Here is a 20073-nt window from a genome sequence, read left to right on the forward strand (position 1 = left end):
GCACAAAATGAAAAGAAGGTTGTGGCTGTAACTCAGTGGCAGCATAACTTTCTGGTACGCATGTGGCCCTCAGCTTGGTGCACACCATAGGGAGATGAGGACAAAGCTTAAAGTCAGGTGACCATAAAGAAAAAAAAAGATCAACTAATAAACAGCTGTCTGTGGATTTTATATTTTCACAACAAAACCAAGTTATGGATTTGTTTATTATTCATTTTAAAAACTAACTTTTGCCTATGTCATATATCTGCCTTTTGTATTTGTATGTGCATATACAAATACATATTTATATGTTAATGTGCAAGTGGAGGCCAAGGTTGCCATTGGGTATCTTCCTGGGTCACTTCACAGATTGTATAATGAGGCAAGGTTTCACTCTGAGCACATAGCTCACCAATTTGGCTAGTCTCTGTAGCCAGCTTGCCCCGGAGCTCTTCTTCCTCTACCTCACCAGTGGTGAGATTAGAGGCAGGCCACCATGTCTGCTGGACATTTACATACATGGTAGTTATCCAAACTCTGGTCCTCACATTTTCATGGCAACTGTACTATCCATTGAGCCATCTCCCTAGCCCCTGACACACTGCTTTTATGGACCAGAACTCTATACCATAGAGGACAGAACCTCAAGGAGAAGATTGTATATTGTAAGTGCATTACAATCCCTTTTGTTACACCATTGTCCCATATAATTGCACACCCTCACCTGCCCACAACGGATCTCAAGGGACAGGCAAAACCCACCCCCAGTGTCTAATAGAGTATTTGATACAGGAGGGACTCTATCTTTTTAATAAGTACATTAAAGTGGGCGGAAACAGTTTGGGTGAGAGAAACAATGTAGGAGAAATGGTCAGAATCAAAAGCAAGAAAAAAGAAAAAAAAAGTAAAACAAGAAACCTGAAGATTTGTGGTAAAGGGAAGCATGGAATGACTCATGGATGTTGGGAATCCATTATGGTGGAACGTGCCATTCACTAACCCTGAAAATGTGAGGGGAGAGTGGAATGGATGAGAAGGGAAAGAGTGCCATAAGCTGGGTCTCCAGGGGGCAGCCTAGCACTCCAGCTGAGTCAACTCTACAGGAAATAAACATCAGGGGTTAGGATGGTTGGATCTTTTTATGCAGCAATGCATGAGGACTCGTTTCTTCATGTCCCCACCCAATAACTGTTATTTTCCTTTCCATTTATCATGGCCCTCTTAGTAGGGCTTGTATCTCATTTTGATTTTGATTTGCCTTTTTCTAATGTTTAGTGACATTAACCTTTCCCTGGATGCCTATTGCCCATGTGGACATCTTTTCGTTTGTAAAACGGTCTTTGCCCATAGTCGGGCCACTTGTTTTGATATATTCTGGACACTAGACATTCCTTTCATATATGATTTGTGAATGTTTTCTTCAATTCTGCAACCTGCTTCTCCCCACTCTTCAATGTCCAATAGTTTTAATGCAATTACACAGGCAAAAGCAAGCATGATACAATTGCAATATAGACAAGCCTGGCTTATCTACCATTTCAGTGATTGTCCCTGAGATTTAGGTGTTAGAGCAAAACGACATCGCAGGTCATGGTTACCCCTGTGCTTTCTCTGAAGGGTTCTATGGGAACAGCTGTACTACTTGTGGTTGATATTTTGTAACAAGTTTTAGATTTTTGATCATTTTGAAAATAAAGACTGCATTCTTTGATCTTATACTTTGGTTATTTAATATGTTGGGGGAGGAGTTTTATCATTGTTTTCTGGGGCCATTTCATTCATTCTAAAATTTTAACTTTATTGGGGTAAGTTTGTTCAGAATACCTTAGGATAAGTTTAGCATCTGTAAGATTCATGGCTATACCCTCCCTTCTTTTCTTTCTGTGTGTGAGCATGTGTTAGAGCACGCATTTTAAGGTGGGGGATGGGCACATGTATGGAAGTCAGAAAACAACTTACAAAACTTGCAATAATCAGTTCTTTTCTTCTACAAAGTAGACCCTGGGGTCAACCTGGCCGTCAGGTTTGGTGGCAAGTGCTTTTATTCAATCAGCCATCTCATTGGCGCTTCTTTTCTTTCTTGATCAATCTTGAGAATGTTTACCATTTTCATCAATCTATATAGAATATATTGATCCATTTTGGCGTTTGGTTTCTAACTTACCATAAGTAGTACAGCTATTCCCATAAAACCCTTCAGAGACTTGTGTGTTTACTATGTTCTGTGTTGGGAGAGTAACCATCTAAGATCATAAGAAGAGTTACTGAACTATTTATTGTCAATGTTTACTCTCTTTCATGACTATATTATCTCAGTTTAGCTTAGGGAAATCAATGTTTCTCCTACTTAGATTGCCTGAACCTGCAGGATTTATGGTTTGATATATTATTAGTTGGGGAAAATTCTCATTCTTGGTGTCCTAATTACAGTTACTATTGCTGTGATGAAGCAACAGGAAGCAAAAGCAAGCTGGGGAGGGAAAGGTTTATTAGCTTGTTATAAACACATAGTTGTCCATCACTGAAGGAAGTCACGGCAGAAACCTGGAGGCAGAAGCTGATGCAGAGGCCATGGGGGAGTGCTACTTTCTGGCTTCCTCCCTCTAGCTTGCTCAGCTTGCTTTCTTATAGAACCCAGGACCACCAGCTGAGGGATGACACCACCCACAATAGGCAGAGCCCTCTCCCATCAATCATTAATTAAGAAAATGCCTCACAGACAAATCTTATAGAACCATTTCCTCAATTGAGGCTCCCTCCTCTTCAATGATCTTAACTTGAATTAAGATGATATAAAATGAGCCAGCACACTTGGAAAGAGAAAAATTGAGGAAGGGGAAGCTGTGGTCAAGACATATTATATGAGAGAAGACTCTATTTTCAATTTTAAAAAACAAAAATTTTTAAAAAAGAAAAACTTGAAAGACAGAATTGTTTCTTAGAGACTTGAAGTTGTGCAAAAAGAAAACAAATAGCATAAATTGAGGGCAAAGCCTACCTGGGAATGGAAAGTCTTTATCCACTCCATCTCCCACCCTCCCTCCAGAACACAAGAGACATGGCTTTCATAAGCTACATACCCAAGTGGCCATCTCAGACAGTGTGTCTGAGGGGTTGATGGCCTGTGAAACAATAATTTCCAGCAGAAGAAAGAAGTTAATATCCATTCAAATGGTAGAGAAGGTGGGGAGGGGCAAAAATGAGACATAAAATAAGATAATCTATTAAAAATATATAGAGGGCTGGAGAGATGGCTCAGCAGGTAAGAGCACTGACTGCTCTTCCAAAGGTCCTGAGTTCAAATCCCAGCAACCACATGGTGGCTCACAACCACCTGTAATGAAATCTGACGCCCTCTTCTGGTGCGTCTGAAGTCAGCTACAGTGTACTTATTTATAATAATAAATAAATCTTTTTTTTAAAAAAGGCTCTTTCCACTGGGAAGGACATAGCTGTGGTCTCAAGGCTCTTTCCACTACAGATAGAGTCAAAGACAGCAGCACAGCACACAAAGGCCAGACTTCTGGAAAGTTTGGGAGAAAAATATAGATTCATTTTTCTTTGGAGGCCTGGTCTTGCTCTGTAACCCTGGCTGGTCTGGAATTGGCTATGTAGAGTAGGCTGGGTTCAAACTCACAGAGGCCTGCCTTTGCCTCCTGAGTGCTCAATTGATGACATGTGCCACTTTGCTCTCCATGAGGTCACATCTTTGAAGATGCTTCCCAGTTGTAGAGATGGCCCAGAGAGCAGCATCCTTGCCTGTGGAAACGTGAATGGAAAAGGGATGTGTAAATAAAATAAAATAAAATAAAATAAAATAAAATATATAGAGGCAGTTTATTTGCAAATTCTCTTACGGCATCAAAATATGGGGTGTGGTAGAGTGGTAAACATGGCAAAAGACCAGGATGAAGACAACCATGATTATTATAATGTTTCCATTTTGCTTCTAATTTAAGAATTGTAGAAATGATAACACAAGGGCAAAACAATTTCTGGATGACAATACAGAATGGACAATTTCAAACTGTTAATATTTAAAATTAGTATGTTGTTACTTTAAGGATATATAATCGACCCACTTATATGTAGACAAAAATGTATACAATTTATGGATACCCCTGTGGGTGCAAAAGTGAGGTAGCACATAGGTATGTATGGACTTCACTTGGGAGGACTGGATTCATAGATGCCACTGTGATGTTATGCCTAAAATGTATACTATGTTGCATTTTATCTCTGCAATGAATCAAATGTTTTAAAACCATAATTCTAATGTATGAGAAATGAAAAGGCTACTAAGAATACTAAATTTGATAGTCTATTAAAAAGATCACAGTTTTCCTAATAAGTTATCGGTTTTTGCAATAAATTAATATAGCTGTTGAATTTGAAATAAATAACATATTCAATTTTATGTATACATGCCTTACAAGCATTAATGGAATAGGATTCTTTAGAGGGAAAGTTCAGGGCCCATGATGGCTCTGTAGGTAAAGGTACTTGGCACATAAGCCTGCTGACATGAACTTAATTCCTGGGATCCACACAAAGATGGAGCAAAGTTGTCTTACAACCTCTATACTCATGCTATATTGTAATATTGTATTGCGTGCGTGTGTGCATGTGTGTGTGTGTATGCTAGACAATCAGTACACACATACACATGCACATACATACATGCATCCCACACACATATGCATACATGCATGTACACACTAAAAAGTGCAAGGAGGAGTTCAAGGACCCAAAATGGAGCAATTTGGGCACTAAAAGTAAAGCTGGATTATATGTCAAGGTATAAGAAAAGATTAGCCTATTTTTATGTAAACATGGGAACTCTGATATTTATTTTATTTTTATTGGTTATATTTTAATGTATTTATCTAAATTTGATAGTTCAGTGCTCAGTATGGTAGAGTGGGAGAAGGAAAAGGGTTTTGTTTTTGGTTTTGGTTTGTTTTTTGGTTTTGGGGTTTTTTTGTCTTTTTTGTTTGCTTGGTTTTTGTTTTTTGTTTTTTGAGCAAAGAAAGCTAGCTAGGTGACATCAGACAGGTACTGAAATCAACAGCAGTAGAACTGATTCACACCTTCAACGCACAGCTCATATTTTTTTAATATGATGAAAGGGTCCTTTCCCCCACGGACTTCCCTTCCAGGCACTGCAGCACCACCAAAATCATGAATATGAATGTAATCCAATAAGAAAGTGCAAGAGATGACAATGAAGTGAGATGGTTTTGGGATTGGAACATGGAACATATAAAGGACATTGCATTAGAAGCTATGAAATACGAATGAATCTGATACTTCAGTGAAGTATTCATATCTGTACACTCATGATAACATGCATGGTACTAGCATAGTTGGTGGAATAAAGGAGACTAGGCACACAGCACAGGGAACTCTCTGTGCCCTCTCTGCAATTGCTTTTTGTATGGATACAGTCATTAGGCGGGGGAGAGAGTCCAGTCATTAAGATGCCTGCTATATAAGCAGGAGGATGTGAATTCAATTCCCCAAAACCCACGTTTTAAAAAGCCAGGGCTGGTGGCACGTGTTTGGAATCTCAGTGCTGGCAAGGTGGGGAAATATGACTCCCTGGGGCTTGTAGACTGAGCTTATTGCTAGACTATCAGTATGCCCATTAATATTTTATCCTTGTTATTTTACTATACAATATGTTGACAAGGGTCAGTCTCTCAAACTGCATTTCCATAGGAGGATAATCACTTCTCAAACTCTGAAGACTGTGTCTTAGTTTAGCTGAATATTTCATTTTATCCTGATTCTTATTTGGTGTTTTATCAGTTGTTCACATCAGTGTTGCACAATAAAATTAAGTGTGATACCCCATTTTCTGCCTTCCATCCTCAGACACTAAGAAGAACATTTATTCTTTGAAGAAACCTATGCTGGGAAAGTATTTAATTGCTATGAGCATCGCCGGCTTTGTTTTCCTTCTTTTGATTTTCTTTTGGGAAAATATCTCCTGGAAAGTAAAAATGTTTATCCATCAACACATTTACTTTGGTGCCTGCAAGAAATACAAGCCGGTAAATACTTAAGAATGGAACAAGCCAAAAGCAAACAAAGCAAACAATAAAAAACAACAAAACTCTAGCAGCATGGAAAGTAGGCACTTGTTTATACCTCAGTTGTTAGAGAAAAATATCATTATCTGCAGGAATGTCCTTCATAAAGTCCTGTTGAGGTATTACCTAAAATAAATCCCACTCATTCTGATGATCGTTGTGAAGGGCTAAAGTTTATATCTTTATGAATTTTATCTTTTGCTGACAACTTTATCTTGTATTCAGTTTTTGATCTTTATTTTTTTTATAATTTCCTTTGTTCTATTCACATTTGGTTTTTATATGATAATTCTCATTTGTTAATTTCCTGATTTCTCTTTAGCAAGCTCAAAGCCATGGCTCTTAAACTGATTCTAATGTGAGCATTTAACAATACATACACCAATCCACATGTGGTAATACAGGTCTATAGTCCCACCCATGTGGGAGTCTGAGACAAGAGGATCACAAGTTCAAGGCACTCCTGGGCTATAGAGGGAGTTCAAGGCCAGCCTAGGTAACTTTAGACACTGTCTCAAAATGGAAAGTAATAATGTATGTAGGATTTTAGGTAAGATAACAGACCAGAGGCTGTTTCCACATGACCTGGGTAAGGGAAAGTGAGTATAAGAAAGACTATACTGTATTCCAACAACAGGAAGAGGCAAAGTTTGAGAAATTTATGAAGGTAATAACAACAGGAAGAGGCAAAGTTTGAGAAATTTATGAAGGTAATAACAGGACAGCTAAAGAATACCCAGGAAAATATGTGTATCCATGAAAGAGAATAAGCCAAGCCACACAGCTACAGACACTGGCTTCATGGTGGGGAGCAGAAGCCTTATCTAAATGCAGGCTGTGTAGGGCATCTGAAGACACTGGCAGTTCATAAGGAGATGCGACTCAAATCTTCTTTTTTGTAGTAATAATCAGAATTCCTGGTTTTACAATATGATGGTTGTGATGAAGGCTTCATCCTCAAAGATCTTTCTACATAACTAACTACAGAAACCATGAGCTAGCCTGGAGCCCACATCCTCCAGCTTCTACCTCCCAAGTGCTAAGATTATCAGTGTTCACCACATGCCCAGATAATTCTCTTTTAGTTTTCAATGTTTATTTATTACCACATTTTTTAAATGCCTTACTACATTTTCTTTCTTGAGACTCACTGTGTAGCCTCAGCTAATCTGGAAGTATGTAGACCTTATCTTGAACCCACACAGATCAGCTAACCTCTGCTCTTGAGGTCTAGGACTAAAGGCATAATATCACGACATGTGGCCCAATGCTTTGCATGTGTTGGATCTCCTGGAACTGGAGTTAAAGGTGGTTGTGAGTTGCCATGTAGGTCTTGGGAACTGAACCTTGGTCTTCTGCAAGAGCAGTAAGTGCTCTTAACTGCTGAGACATCTTTCCATCTCCAGCATTGCTGTGTTTTTCAGTTTCTCCAATCTCTCCAGATGATTTCCATCCTTATGTCCATATGATAAAATAACGTCTATAAATACTTTTTTCTTATATTAAAAATAGGAATTTTCTTACACAATATATCCTGATCACATTTTCCTATCCCTATACTACTCCAAGCTCCTCCCCTTCCATCCCAATCCACTCCCCTTCTGTCTCTCATTAGAAGACAAACAGCTATCTAAGAATAATAATAAAACAAAACAAAACAATTCAGAATAGGATAAAGCAAACAAACAGAAAGAAAAGAGCCAAAGGAAAGGCACATGAAACAGAAACATGCAGAATTCCATTCATTTGCATAAATGTTTTAAAGTTTTGAATTATACAGTTGAGCATGCACATTCATGATTTCTACCTTGTGAGTAGCTTTTGCCTCTTCTCTGCTCACCACCTTCACTGCTGTGGTGAACTACTCATTACTATTGGATGTGTACACAAGAATATTCATCAAGTCCCTTGGAAATTGTTCAAAATATCCACTTATATATGTGTAATATTATGTCCAAGTTGGGATTTTATGAACCCACTACATTTAGGATAGATGTCTCTAAACCATATCCGTAAATAAGATATTTGTCTTGAAAAAATACAGGATATAATTTCTAAGGAATTATCTGGGACTTCTGAAGATAATGATGTAGAAAATGAGAGAAGAGAAATTTTGTACCAGCCTGAAAAGTTTCTGAATTGCCCAGTTCTTATTAAGGAGCTCACGAAGGTAAGCCATTTCATGGCTTTCATAGTCTGCCCTCCACCTCCTGGGGGGGGGGGTGTCAAAGTCTCACTGTGGTTCTTCAGGAGCCTTGAAAACACTTCTCTAAAGTTCTTGTGACACTATCTAAGGGAGTGACCACTTTGTCCACAATATTTTTTGTATATAACCTAAACATGTCCTTTACTAAATTGTGCTTTGTGTATTTTTTTTAAAGATATACTTTAAGTCTCCACTAATTCTGGCTGTGAAAAATATCTCCCTTGCTATCCAAGAGAGGGCGTGCTTTGGGTTACTTGGATTCAATGGAGCAGGTAAAACAACTACTTTTCAAATTTTGACTGGAGAAAATATTCCTACCGCCGGGGATGTGTTCATTGATGGCATTAGCCTCACCAAGAACATCGTAAAGGTAAGCTGTTATTCCAGGCTAAGATGTGAACATTAGGATGGCTCTAAGATGCAGACAGCAGAAAGATGGCCAGGGATAGCAAACGGCAATGATGGCAGGTGTCTATGCTGTGGATTCTGGAGAGGAAAACAAATTTTTAAAGAGAGGGTGAGTTAATGAGAGCACAATCTAAGACAAGAATGTCTTTTTTCTTTTTGAAACAGTAGGAGCAAAAGGCAAGTTCTCATCACATGTATCCTAGAAGGGCTGGAAGAGTGTAAGGCAGAGGATGGCTTGCGTGTAGTTTAGCTGCAACTAGGGGCTTGATGATCAGGATGGCCTTTCTGAGCCATTGCCAATCAAAGCAAGACACCACCAGCCTTGTGTCCTGTGCTGGTCATTAGCTGCAGGAACAGAAGAAGTATGTTGAGAATGTAAAGCAGAAAAGAAAGCAAAGGTTCAGATTCCAGGAGTTAACAGCACTTATAGCACAGCCCTTGAGGAGATGGAAGGGCAGTGTGGAGATAGAACTGCCTGACTGAGACGGGAGGATGCAAAAAGGATTAGGTGATCTCTCATCGAGGACCAAATCTGAATTGAGCATCAACAGCATGGTCAGATAAAGTGTGAAGTTTAAAAGGAGGTCAGGCATGCGCAAGGCCCACAGAAGCTTTGCAGTGGCTGGTTCTGCATCACAAAGTCTGAGAAAATGTTTTCAAGCCTCAGGGAATCTTTCAAGTATGCAATTTGAAAATCTCTCGTTTTACGTGACCAGTGATAATATTTAGCTTGTTTCAGCTTTAACATGTTCTTTAGGGTATCTTCTTATATAGTAGATAATGTAAAATTTACCATCTAATGCATTTCTGAATGTATGACTCTATAATTCAGTGACATTGCATGCCCATTACCACAATTTGTCTCTAGAGGCACTTTACCATTCCAAACTGAAAATCTCTACCCATTACACAGTAACTCTCCATCCCTTCATTTACCCATGTAAACACTGTTCTACTTAACTGTATGAATTTGACTACATTTTAGGCGTTGTATATAAGAATATTCCTTTTTGCCTGGCACATTGTCTTACAGATTAATGCATGTATTACAAGTTCACTCCATTGTGTGATTACAGGACATCTTGTGCACCCGTCACATCTACTGTTTGACTACTACAAATAATAATCCTATCACATTAGAATGAAATGTACTAGTTGGGTTTCTATAGCTATAACCAAATATTTTACAAGGTCAACTTATGTTTTAAAAGATCCATTTTGCGCCATTTCAAATATTCAAGGGCATCATTTGTTGGGTCTGTTGCATTTGGATTTATGACAATGTTGCACATCATGACATGAATGTGTGGCAGATCAAAACCATACATTTTCTGGCCAGAATACAAAAGAGAAAAGGGAAGGATACAGGACCCCATTATCCTCTCCAAGAATATGATGGATGGACCTTCTTTTGTGTCCTACATCCAAAGGAATCCGCAGCCTCCCAATAGGCCAACCCAAGGACTATGCATTTAACACATGGGCATGTGGAAGGTATGCTGGTCAGAATCATAGCAACAGAGATGTATCTGGGTACCTGCTTCTAGTTCTTTAAAGTATATATTTCGAGGTTTTGGTGTCATAGTATACTCCACATGAGCTTTACCATTTACAGTCTTGATAGCAACACATGGCTGTTGCAATTTCACTGCATGGTGAGAGCTTCTCTCTCTCTCTCTCTCTCTCTCTCTCTCTCTCTCTCTCTCTGTGTGTGTGTGTGTGTGTGTGTGTGTGTGTGTGTGTGTGTGTGTGTGTGTGTGTAATTGGACTGTTTTATGGTATCTAGCCTAGTATGAGAAATGTTTTCCCTCTGTAGTTTTGATTTGTATTTTTCTAATGATTAGGGAAATTGGGCACTTTCCCTACATACTTGCTGCCATATATCTTTATAGGGAAAATGTATTTTAAATTTTCAGATTTTTTTTCTAAGTTGGAGGAGTGCTTAGGTATTCTATACACTAACCCCTATTTGTAAATATTTAACCCATTCTATTAGCCGACATTCCCCTTCCCTTGTTCCATTGCTGCGTCCTGTCCTGTATTTTACGAGTGCTTTAGAATGTTTAGCGAATCTCTTTCAAACCACAACCTACTCCTGTGTGGCTTGGGCCAGTCCAAGTAACTCACCAGTCACTACTTTGGGTACAATGATAACCGTGAGCTCAGCTGGACAGTCTAATTATAAATCCTCCATATTCTGCTTTTACGAATCCTGTAACATGGAATATGCAGTATTTTCATTTTATTCATCTCTAAATACTCTCTAAATTTCTTTATGGCTTCCTTCACCATCCACTCACCCACTGATGTGGTGTCCTTTAACTTCCAGGACTTTGGAGTGCACACCCTGCCCTGAGAGCACCACACGCCCATTCTGTTTCCTCTTGGGTTTCTAGCTCTCTATTAATAGTTAAGGATTCATTTCTTGACTTTCTCCACAAGCTGAGAGTTTCTTTCAGAGCCGAAGAGATTTGTATCATGTTTTTTTCAGCCCAATAGAGTTTCTGATTCCCAGGCCCATGAAGGAACCACATTTTCTACTCCACTGTATGCCATTTTTGTTACAAACTGAACTGATAATGTGGCAACGCCAGCAGTAATCACCCTCCCCATTCCTTGTTTAATTTTCTTTATTGTTTCTGGGGTATTTACTTGTTTTTGATTATCTCTGTGCTTAGAATCAGCCTGAGGTAGAGGCTGAGAGTCATCACAGGTATTTTTTCTGATCCTTTTTTAATTATTTTCTATTTGTAGATAATCATTTTCTGATTTTACTTATACTGATGGTGTTTTTATTGTATGTATCTTTAGTATATGAATCCTAAAGAGAGGTAAACAGAAGAAAATACAGGTGTGTGTTGAAAATACACTATCCTTAAGAGTCATTTTAGCCAAAGAGGAAGAAATTTGTACCATGCCAACCTTGCAAGCAGAATGAATAATCTAGAATCAATATAAATTAATTATTAATTTAAATTTATGGCTATTTTCTCTAGCTAACTAGGATGTTTGCATCTACTGGGAAAAGAATTTAAGTTTCAAAGCAACCATCATTTTTGACCTTCTATATGCAAAGATGAGGGCTACCTTTGGTTTTGGTTCAGCCTTTCTAAGGGACAAGCATACACAGAGCTGTACAGGTCAAACAGTAACTATAGTATCCTACAAACTGAGTGGGATCTGGGATTTAGGTTCTAATTCTTCATTTCTAGGACAATTAGAACTGAATATAAGAACCAGTCATTCCATTTGACTATAATAGATTCACAATCAATAATTCTGTAGTCCTTCAGAAAAGAAAATTTCTTGGTAGGACTCTTAGAAGCATGGCCTGGAAACCTCCTGCCTGGTCTATGAATGTTCATGAGGTGTTAGATGGCCTGAGTTTTCACTTACAGCAATTATTGTAACTAGGTCAGGTCAAAAATTGGCTATTGTCCTCAATTTGATGCTTTGCTGGAATACATGACTGGCTGGGAAATAATGATCATGTATGCAAGAATATGGGGAATCTCAGAGCATCAGATTCAGCCCTACGTGAAAAAGTACTTGAATTCTTTGGACCTGGAGTCTCATGCCAACAGTCTTATCAGCACCTACAGGTGAGTCATTATGCCATAGCTTCTTAACTATAGTTACCTGTTGTTACCAATGTTCATAACAGCTAAGCATCTTTGTTCCTGGTATTTGACATGTGTCCAAAGCTCCACCTGCACTTCTCCTTTTATGTAATTACCTGATTATGTTACCATATAGCCTAGTTTCATTCTGCTACTGTGATGGAACACTCTGACCAAAAGCAACTTAGGGGAGAAAGGGGCTCATTTGTTTTACAATCTACCAGGTCATAGTCTATCATCAAAGGAAGTCATGGAGGGTCTTGGCCAGAATGCTGTTTCCTACCTGGTTTGCTCACAGACTGATGCTTAGTGAACTTTCATATCTAGCTCAGGACTGCCTAGATGAGCCTTCTTGAGTCAGTTAATAATCACAACAATCCCTCACAGACATATTCACAAACCAACCTGATAAGGGAACTTAACTATTGAGACTTCTTCAGGTGATTCAAGGCTGACAGTTAACACTGAGTTGAACATTATCTTATGCTGTTGTGTTTCAGATGCTAGTAACAGGTTCACATCTTCCCTTTTCAAAAATGAAACTTCATAACCTGACTTCTGAAATGAAAATAGAAAGTATTTCATTTTTTCTAACATTCCTATGATTCTGCCCTGCAATGAAGAGAAATGTAGGTCTTCAAATTAGGACAGGGGTTATGTATCCTAATAGTTAACAACAAGTAAACAAATGGAGCCAAAACCACACATGTGAAAGGTTGCCCTTCTACATTATAAATGTGCATGAACAGATGTGCTTGGACCTGGCGCCTTGTTGAAGCCATATGGAATCTGTGTAAGGATGCCTACACTTGAGACTTGTTGGAAGTCTCAGTACTAAGAGGTGTTTGTTATCTTTCCTGGAAATAACTAATAGGTATTGCTTCATCTGTTTCCATTTCGCCCCTGTCTTTGGTCTGAAGTGAAGGAAACAAACGTAGGCTGAGCACTGCCATTGCCACGATGGGAAAGCCCTCAGTTATCTTCCTGGATGAACCATCAACTGGCATGGACCCAAGAGCTAGGCGCCTTCTCTGGGACACAGTGATAAAGATTCGTGAAAGTGGAAAGGCCATCATTATAACATCCCACAGGTGTGGCTCTTTGGAAGGCTCGGTCAAGAGTTGGCAAGAATTATGGTAGCTATACTGGCCAATTATTTGGGGCCAGGAATATTAAGCGTATATTTGATTGAATAATGAGTTTATTTTTAGGAATTAAGATTCATATTAACCCTAATAAATGGAATAGCCAAGAATCCTCAGAAAGTTAGAGATATATTCCATTTGAGGACTTGGTGTTCTGTTATTTTTATCCTTTGAAAATATGTATTTTCATGCCTTGGGAAGATAGCTCAATTAGTAAAGTGCTTGCTATGTAATGTGAGTGCCTGAGCTGGATCCCAGAACCTACATTAAAAACAAAAACAAAAACAAAAACAAACAAACAAAAACCCTGGGCTTGGGGCTGGAGAGATTACTCAGCAGTAAGATCAGTTAAGCTGCTTTTCCAGAGAACCCAGGTTCAATTCCCAATATCTACATGGCAGTTCATAGCCATCTATATGACTCTAGTCCCAGGGAATCCAACAGCCTTCATGGGCACTGCACACACACATAAACACACACACATAAACACACACACACACACACACACACTGTACAGAAATGCAGACAAGCAAAATATCTATATAAATAAAAATAAAGAAATTATTTTAAAAACACTTAAAGCTTGGTGTGATCATGTATGGTAATAATCTCAGTGCTAGACAGAAACAGGTAGATCCCTGGGGCTTACTGACCAGGCAGCCTAGCCTAAATCAGCGACCCTCACCTCAGGTCCCACTAAGCCAAGGCAGGTGGTGGTTAAGGAATGATACCTGATATTGGCCTCTGGCCTCCACAAGCACATACATATGTACATGTGCATCCCTCCTACACACACAGACACACACACACACACACACACACACACACACACACAACATACTTCCTAAACATGAACTTGGTGATTGGAAGATGCAACTTGTGGTTGATAACAAGATCCTGGCAATGGTTAAATGCATGTTATCCTCACAGAACATCTTAGTTTCATGTTCTCTTTCTTTCTTTTGCAAGCATGGAAGAATGCGAAGCCCTTTGTACAAGGCTATCCATAATGGTGCGTGGGAGGCTCACATGCCTGGGTAGTCCTCAGTACCTCAAGAACAAGTTTGGTAATATTTATATTCTGAAGGCCAAGGTCAAGTCTGGGGAAACATTAGATGAATTTAAAAATTTCATCACACTGACATTTCCAGGTATGTTAACTTGTCCCAACAGTATTAGAAATATGTTAAATTTCATGTTTTGTTCTCACTACCCACAAGGTTTATGTTTTAATCTAGTATCCCTGTGTTACTGATACCCAGTGATCTTAATATTTCCTTTGCTACTGCGACTGCAGAGTCTGTCACCAAACTCTGCCATCTACTTCCAGGGTCCCTTCATATTTGTTCTATCCATATAAATTATACCTCTAAAGCCATACTTAACATAATTCTCATTTTTTTCAAATATTGCCCATGCCAAAATAAAAAAATCTTTTAGAGGATATTCGCTATTCGCCTTCTCATTAAGCATCTTGTTCAGGATTTTGTGCCAGTGCATGATTTTGAACTGCAAGCAAGCTCTAGCAGATATGTCTCTCCTGACAAAAATCCTTCTGCTCATGAGTATTAAACTCAGTAAATCACCTCTCTGTCCACAGAGCAATGGTAGCAACTATGTTCTCTTTCTCAGCCTCTTTCCTAACTGCAAAGCACAGATAAAGTAACAATGGGTAGCAAACTCTTACAGGTTTACTGGTGTGTGTCAGGCTGTTGAGTTGGAATTTCACCTTTTGGGCTATAAAATATTATTAATTATACCATGGGACTATAAGTTTGAAAATACATTTTAATAATCAGTGGTAGAACAGACATGGAGAAAAGATGTGAGGAAAACCAAATAATCACTTTAGCATTGACTTCAGTAAGTAGGATTTCCCCATGAGTCACACAGATGTACGCAACAAAAGAATGTGCTTATTATCTTACTAAGCAAATATGCTGTGTATTCTGTATGTGTGTATACATATGTGTGCAGGTGTATACCATGTGAGCATGAATATATAGAGGTCAAAACTTGAGGTTGAGTTTCTTTATCTCTGTCCACCCTATGTTTTGAGGCAGGGTCTTGTACAGAGTTTGGCATGGCTGATCTCCTGTCTTTGACCTGTGATGGCTTAGTGGGCAATGAATCTGTCAAAAAAAGATGAGACTCCAAGTGTAGATCCTTCTCATTGCACTACTACTTAAAGGATAAAGAGCAGGAGCATATTAGGCACTTTTGAAAGACAACACTTTCAAATTGATGCCAAAACTAGTCATGAGCACTTCAAAAAATCTCAGACCCACGTCTCTACTGAGAATGGCAAAGAAATCCTCTGCAAGACTCTAGCAAACGTCATTTAAGACCACAGGGAAGCCAGGCAGTAGTGGTACACACCTTTATCCCAGCACTCTGGATCTATGACTATAGTTATCATATTATACTCTTAATACTCTATTATAAACATAAAACGTTGAGATACCATAATTTTTTAGATTTATTTATTTTTAAGTGTGTGTGTGTGTGTGTGTTTTATTTGCATGTATGTCTGTGTACTAGTCATGTGCTTGGTGCTCAAAGAGGTCAAAAGAGGGTGTGAGCTGTCCTGTTGGTCCTGAGAACTGTACCCAGGACTTCTACAAGACCAACTGCTTCTAACCATTGAGCTATCTCCAGACCCAAATAAACTGTATTAACTCAATTTATCCCTTCCACGTGCATACATACTTCATTATTACATCAGTTCTTATGTTAATTTAAATAAGTAAGTAGACAAACTGAAAAAATGAAAATGCTTTCAGTACTGATGGGAGATACTGCTTATTGTTCTGGTGCTGGGACATTGCACCTGACAATGAATGAGTATTATTTGACCAGGTTGGGGTGATTTTTTCTTAATCAGTGCTTGTTTTAAATACTTTATTATGCTTTATATTTGAAATATGCTACAATAAAAGAGCTCTACATGATCATCACAATAATGCATACATTAAGATTAATATTAACCAAATCCACACACATTTCAAACATGTTCTATTTCTTTAAAACATTTTGAATCCAGTTTAATTAGAGTTGTAGTGATTTACAAATTTGCATAGGTTAATTACTGGTTGATGTCAGTTGTAGTTGCCACAGTAGAGAGAAAAACTCACCAAGATGCTAAACCTTCATTTTCTGAAGGAACAGAGTGGTTCAGCCTTTTTGGAAAGGACTGACACCCAGCTAGCTCGCCCCAGTTACTTTATTCAAACATTCAAACATTAATTGGGGCTGGGAAAGGTTTCAACTACCAAAGTTCTCTTGCCTTTGCTGCCCATGAGAGCAGACAATCCACACAGATCTCAGTCCCTTTTGACCGTGGCTAGCCATAATTAAAAGAAAAAAATTCCAGGCTTGCCAGGAGTGTTTAGGACCAAGGTTGGTGCAGCTGCAGGTTCTCACATAGCACCAAGTGCAGATTCTCTAGAGAGACAACACTTCTTCACGGTTCAAACAGTCTCATAACAACACTGCAGCCTCTAATAATTGACCCAAACATAGCAAAGGCTTGGCTGAAACATTCCATTCAAAGCCAGACACGAAGATTTTGCTATACATTGCTTAAAGCCAGACACACAAGCTTTACTACACATATCACCACAGTTAGTTATAAATGCATTTCTTCCCACTAATCATGTTCATCGAGTCTTACCTGTAAAAAACAACAAGATCCCAGTAGCATGACTGGTGATTTCTGTGCATGATTTTCCTTGCATGTGGAAGGACATGGTGTAATCATGAGAATGAGACATTTCGTCATAGTTACTTTTCTCTGGCCATGACAAACACCATGAGCCAAGACAACTTATAAAAGAAAGCATTTAATAGTGGCTTACAGTTGTAAAACATTAGTGTCCATGACCACCGTGGCAGGGAACATGATAGCAGATAACATGATAGCAGATAACATGGTTCCAGAGCTTTACATTCTCATCTACAAGCACAAGGCAGAGAGAGAAAGAGGACTACCTGAGCATAGTGTGATCTTTTGAAACATCATAGCCCACCTTTGTGGCATAGCTACTCCAACACAAGGCCACATTTCTTAATCCTTCCCAAACAGCTCCACCAACTAGAGACTGAAGTGAGAATTCTGAAATTTAGGTTTCCTTAAAAAACACAAAAATATTATAAGGGTATGTTTTCATTTTAATCCCAGGTATAGGGAGGGATATGGGGCTGCTTTGCAACAGCTGGCTATGATTTGCCTCATGCTCTAACAGAGGCTTGGTTTTGTCAGCTGCAGATAGTTTGTGAGACATTTGGAATTCTGGGAACTTTTCAGAGAGTATATAAATGCCATGAGAGGCGCGGAGGGTGTGGGGTTGGCTGCTGGTCATTCAGGGTGGTGGTTTGTTGTTTGTTAGTAGTGCTCAAAGAAACAAGGAGAAAGAAATTAGATTCAGATATATCTCTCTGTCCCTTCCCCCTTTATCCTTCTTTTTCTCCTATCCAGTGGTAGAGGTGAAGATGGAGGAGATAAGGGGTGAGAAAGGGAAGAACCCACAAAGTAGCAAAGACCAGCTACAATCAACCAATTATTCTAATATATGAACCTATGGGATCATTCCATCTCAACCATCATACTTGTCCTTCTTCCTCTTCCCAAACTGTGCCCTCATACACACATAACCAGGAAATCCTATCAATACTCAGCACTGTGTTTAGGAATAAACATATTAGTATTTTAAAAGCTCAAACTTTTACACTGGGCACACAAGTTGACTGTTTACGGGGTTTAAAAGCTTCAATAGTTTCTGTCAATTCCCTACAATAAGACTATTTTATTTAATTAGTTCTAAAGTCTTTAAAAATATTTAATATATACCAAAGAGAGTAGGGGGGGGGAACCACATCTCCTGTGTTAAGCCCAACTATTCACCTTTGTATGATATATAACAGTAAACAGATAACAGTACTATTTTGATCATCTAAAAAGAACTTTGTAAAAATACTCACCTGTCCTATTTTCCTGTCGTAGGTAGTGAATTACAGCAAGAGAATCAAGGGATTCTTAATTACTGCATTCCCAGAAAGAACAACAGCTGGGGAAAGGTGATCAGAAACTGTGCCCTTTTACCAATGCATGTTACAGGCACACTAACAATGTGGGTACTTGAGATCCAGGGAGTGGAACTGTGCCTGATAGTGTGAATTTCATATTTGTGAATATTCCTCTTGAAATGCCTTAGTGTGTAAATGTCTTTGATGACTACCCTCAAATTCCATTATCAGTCCAGGTCCATCAAAAAAAAAAAAAAAAAAAAAAAAAAAAGGAGACAAAGAACTACCTCCTCCGCTTCTCAATCGCCTGTTTCTTCTGCTTTCTGATTTTGCCCTTCTGGTCTTGTCTAATTTAACGTACCTGACAGAAATTGGGGGTGAGGGGAGAGGCTCCTCTGGGAGCTAGAGGGAGGCTTCAATAGCAACTGCATGTTTTGTTGTTGTTTAAGGTGTTTGGCATTTTGGAGAAAGCAAAGGAACAATACAATTTAGAAGACTATTCCATCAGTCAGATCACCCTGGACCAAGTCTTCTTGTCTTTTGCCGACCAAGACAGGAAGTGATTATGAGACAGAGGTTCCTTGAGATTCCGTTACAAATAGTAATATTGACTTTTCGTTTTTCTTTTTCTTTCTTTCTTTCTTTTTTTCCTACATCTGGGTCCATGGGAAGGTCATCCTGTGCTTGTGAATCTTCATGTAAATATATTTGTGTAATAAATACTTCCCTGAGAGAAAAAAAAAATGTGTCCTTTCACTGAAGATATAGCTGAATGTTGTTTCCGATATGACTAAATCTAGAAACATTTCTTAGAGCTGTTTTTCTTTCCTAGAAAAATGAAAGAGCAGCATTCTTTTTTGTAAGGACCCATTCTTAGATGGTCTAAGTACTTGAGTATAAACATCTAACAGTGATGGTGTCATCAGATTTGGCAAGTAGAAATGCATTAGTTTTAGCAGCTGTAAATAAGAGCACAAACCCCAAACAAGTCAAATTTGCCACAAACATTCACACAAATATATGTGCATAAACACACATCAACTTATTCCCTGCTATGTCTAAGTTAAATTAATGTTAAAGTTTGAAATTATTGTTTCCAAAATTCAAAATAATGGTCTTTTACTTCAGTGACTAAAGAAAGACAATGAAGTGCATGGATGGGATCAGTGGGATATTTTAAAAATAACATGTTTTTGTTTCTATTCTTGCTTCCCCTGTAATAAAGAATAAGACCTCTCTGACCTCCACCTTCATGTGACATGTCCCTACCCCAAATAAATAAAATGTAATTAAAATGGTTTTAATTGTATACAGAAGACACTGTTCTTTTTATATAAAGAAGGATTTTATTTTTATCAAGCTCTAGGGCTATGAACATACTCTGTAGCTTTTCCTTTGGCTACCTAGGTATGTGTACCTTAATGGGAGTCAACAGAAAGGTATGATTGATTCCTGAGGAAATATTCATTGCTTTTGATTACTAAAGCTATTATATCCATTGCTTTCCTGTTTACTGCGTGGGGGAAAGCTATGGTTCTGTTTTGGTCTTACAACATATATACATAGGGTATAAACTGAACAATAAAAACACC

The 20073-nt window shown here is 38.5% G+C and overlaps 1 protein-coding gene across 2 annotated transcripts in view; it reads left to right on the top strand.

Moving 5' to 3' along the window:
- Window positions 1-19225, top strand: part of Abca15 (ATP-binding cassette, sub-family A (ABC1), member 15) — a 79217-nt gene extending 59992 nt beyond the window's left edge. Inside the window, exons 23-30 of one of the 2 annotated variants that reach the window (XM_006507945.4) lie at window positions 5860-6038; window positions 8122-8247; window positions 8459-8653; window positions 12106-12293; window positions 13232-13402; window positions 14426-14607; window positions 18459-18532; window positions 18931-19225. In XM_006507945.4, coding sequence (XP_006508008.1) covers window positions 5860-6038; window positions 8122-8247; window positions 8459-8653; window positions 12106-12293; window positions 13232-13402; window positions 14426-14607; window positions 18459-18532; window positions 18931-19044 — 1229 coding nt within the window. In that variant the 3' untranslated portion in view covers window positions 19045-19225. The remainder of the gene's footprint in view (window positions 1-5859; window positions 6039-8121; window positions 8248-8458; window positions 8654-12105; window positions 12294-13231; window positions 13403-14425; window positions 14608-18458; window positions 18533-18930) is intronic. The other variant, NM_177213.3, reaches the window with a different exon arrangement.
- Window positions 19226-20073: the final 848 nt, after the last annotated feature.

The sequence above is a fragment of the Mus musculus genome, chromosome 7, assembly GCF_000001635.26.
Source record: "Mus musculus strain C57BL/6J chromosome 7, GRCm38.p6 C57BL/6J".
In the NCBI taxonomy this organism is placed as follows: Eukaryota; Metazoa; Chordata; class Mammalia; order Rodentia; family Muridae; genus Mus; species Mus musculus.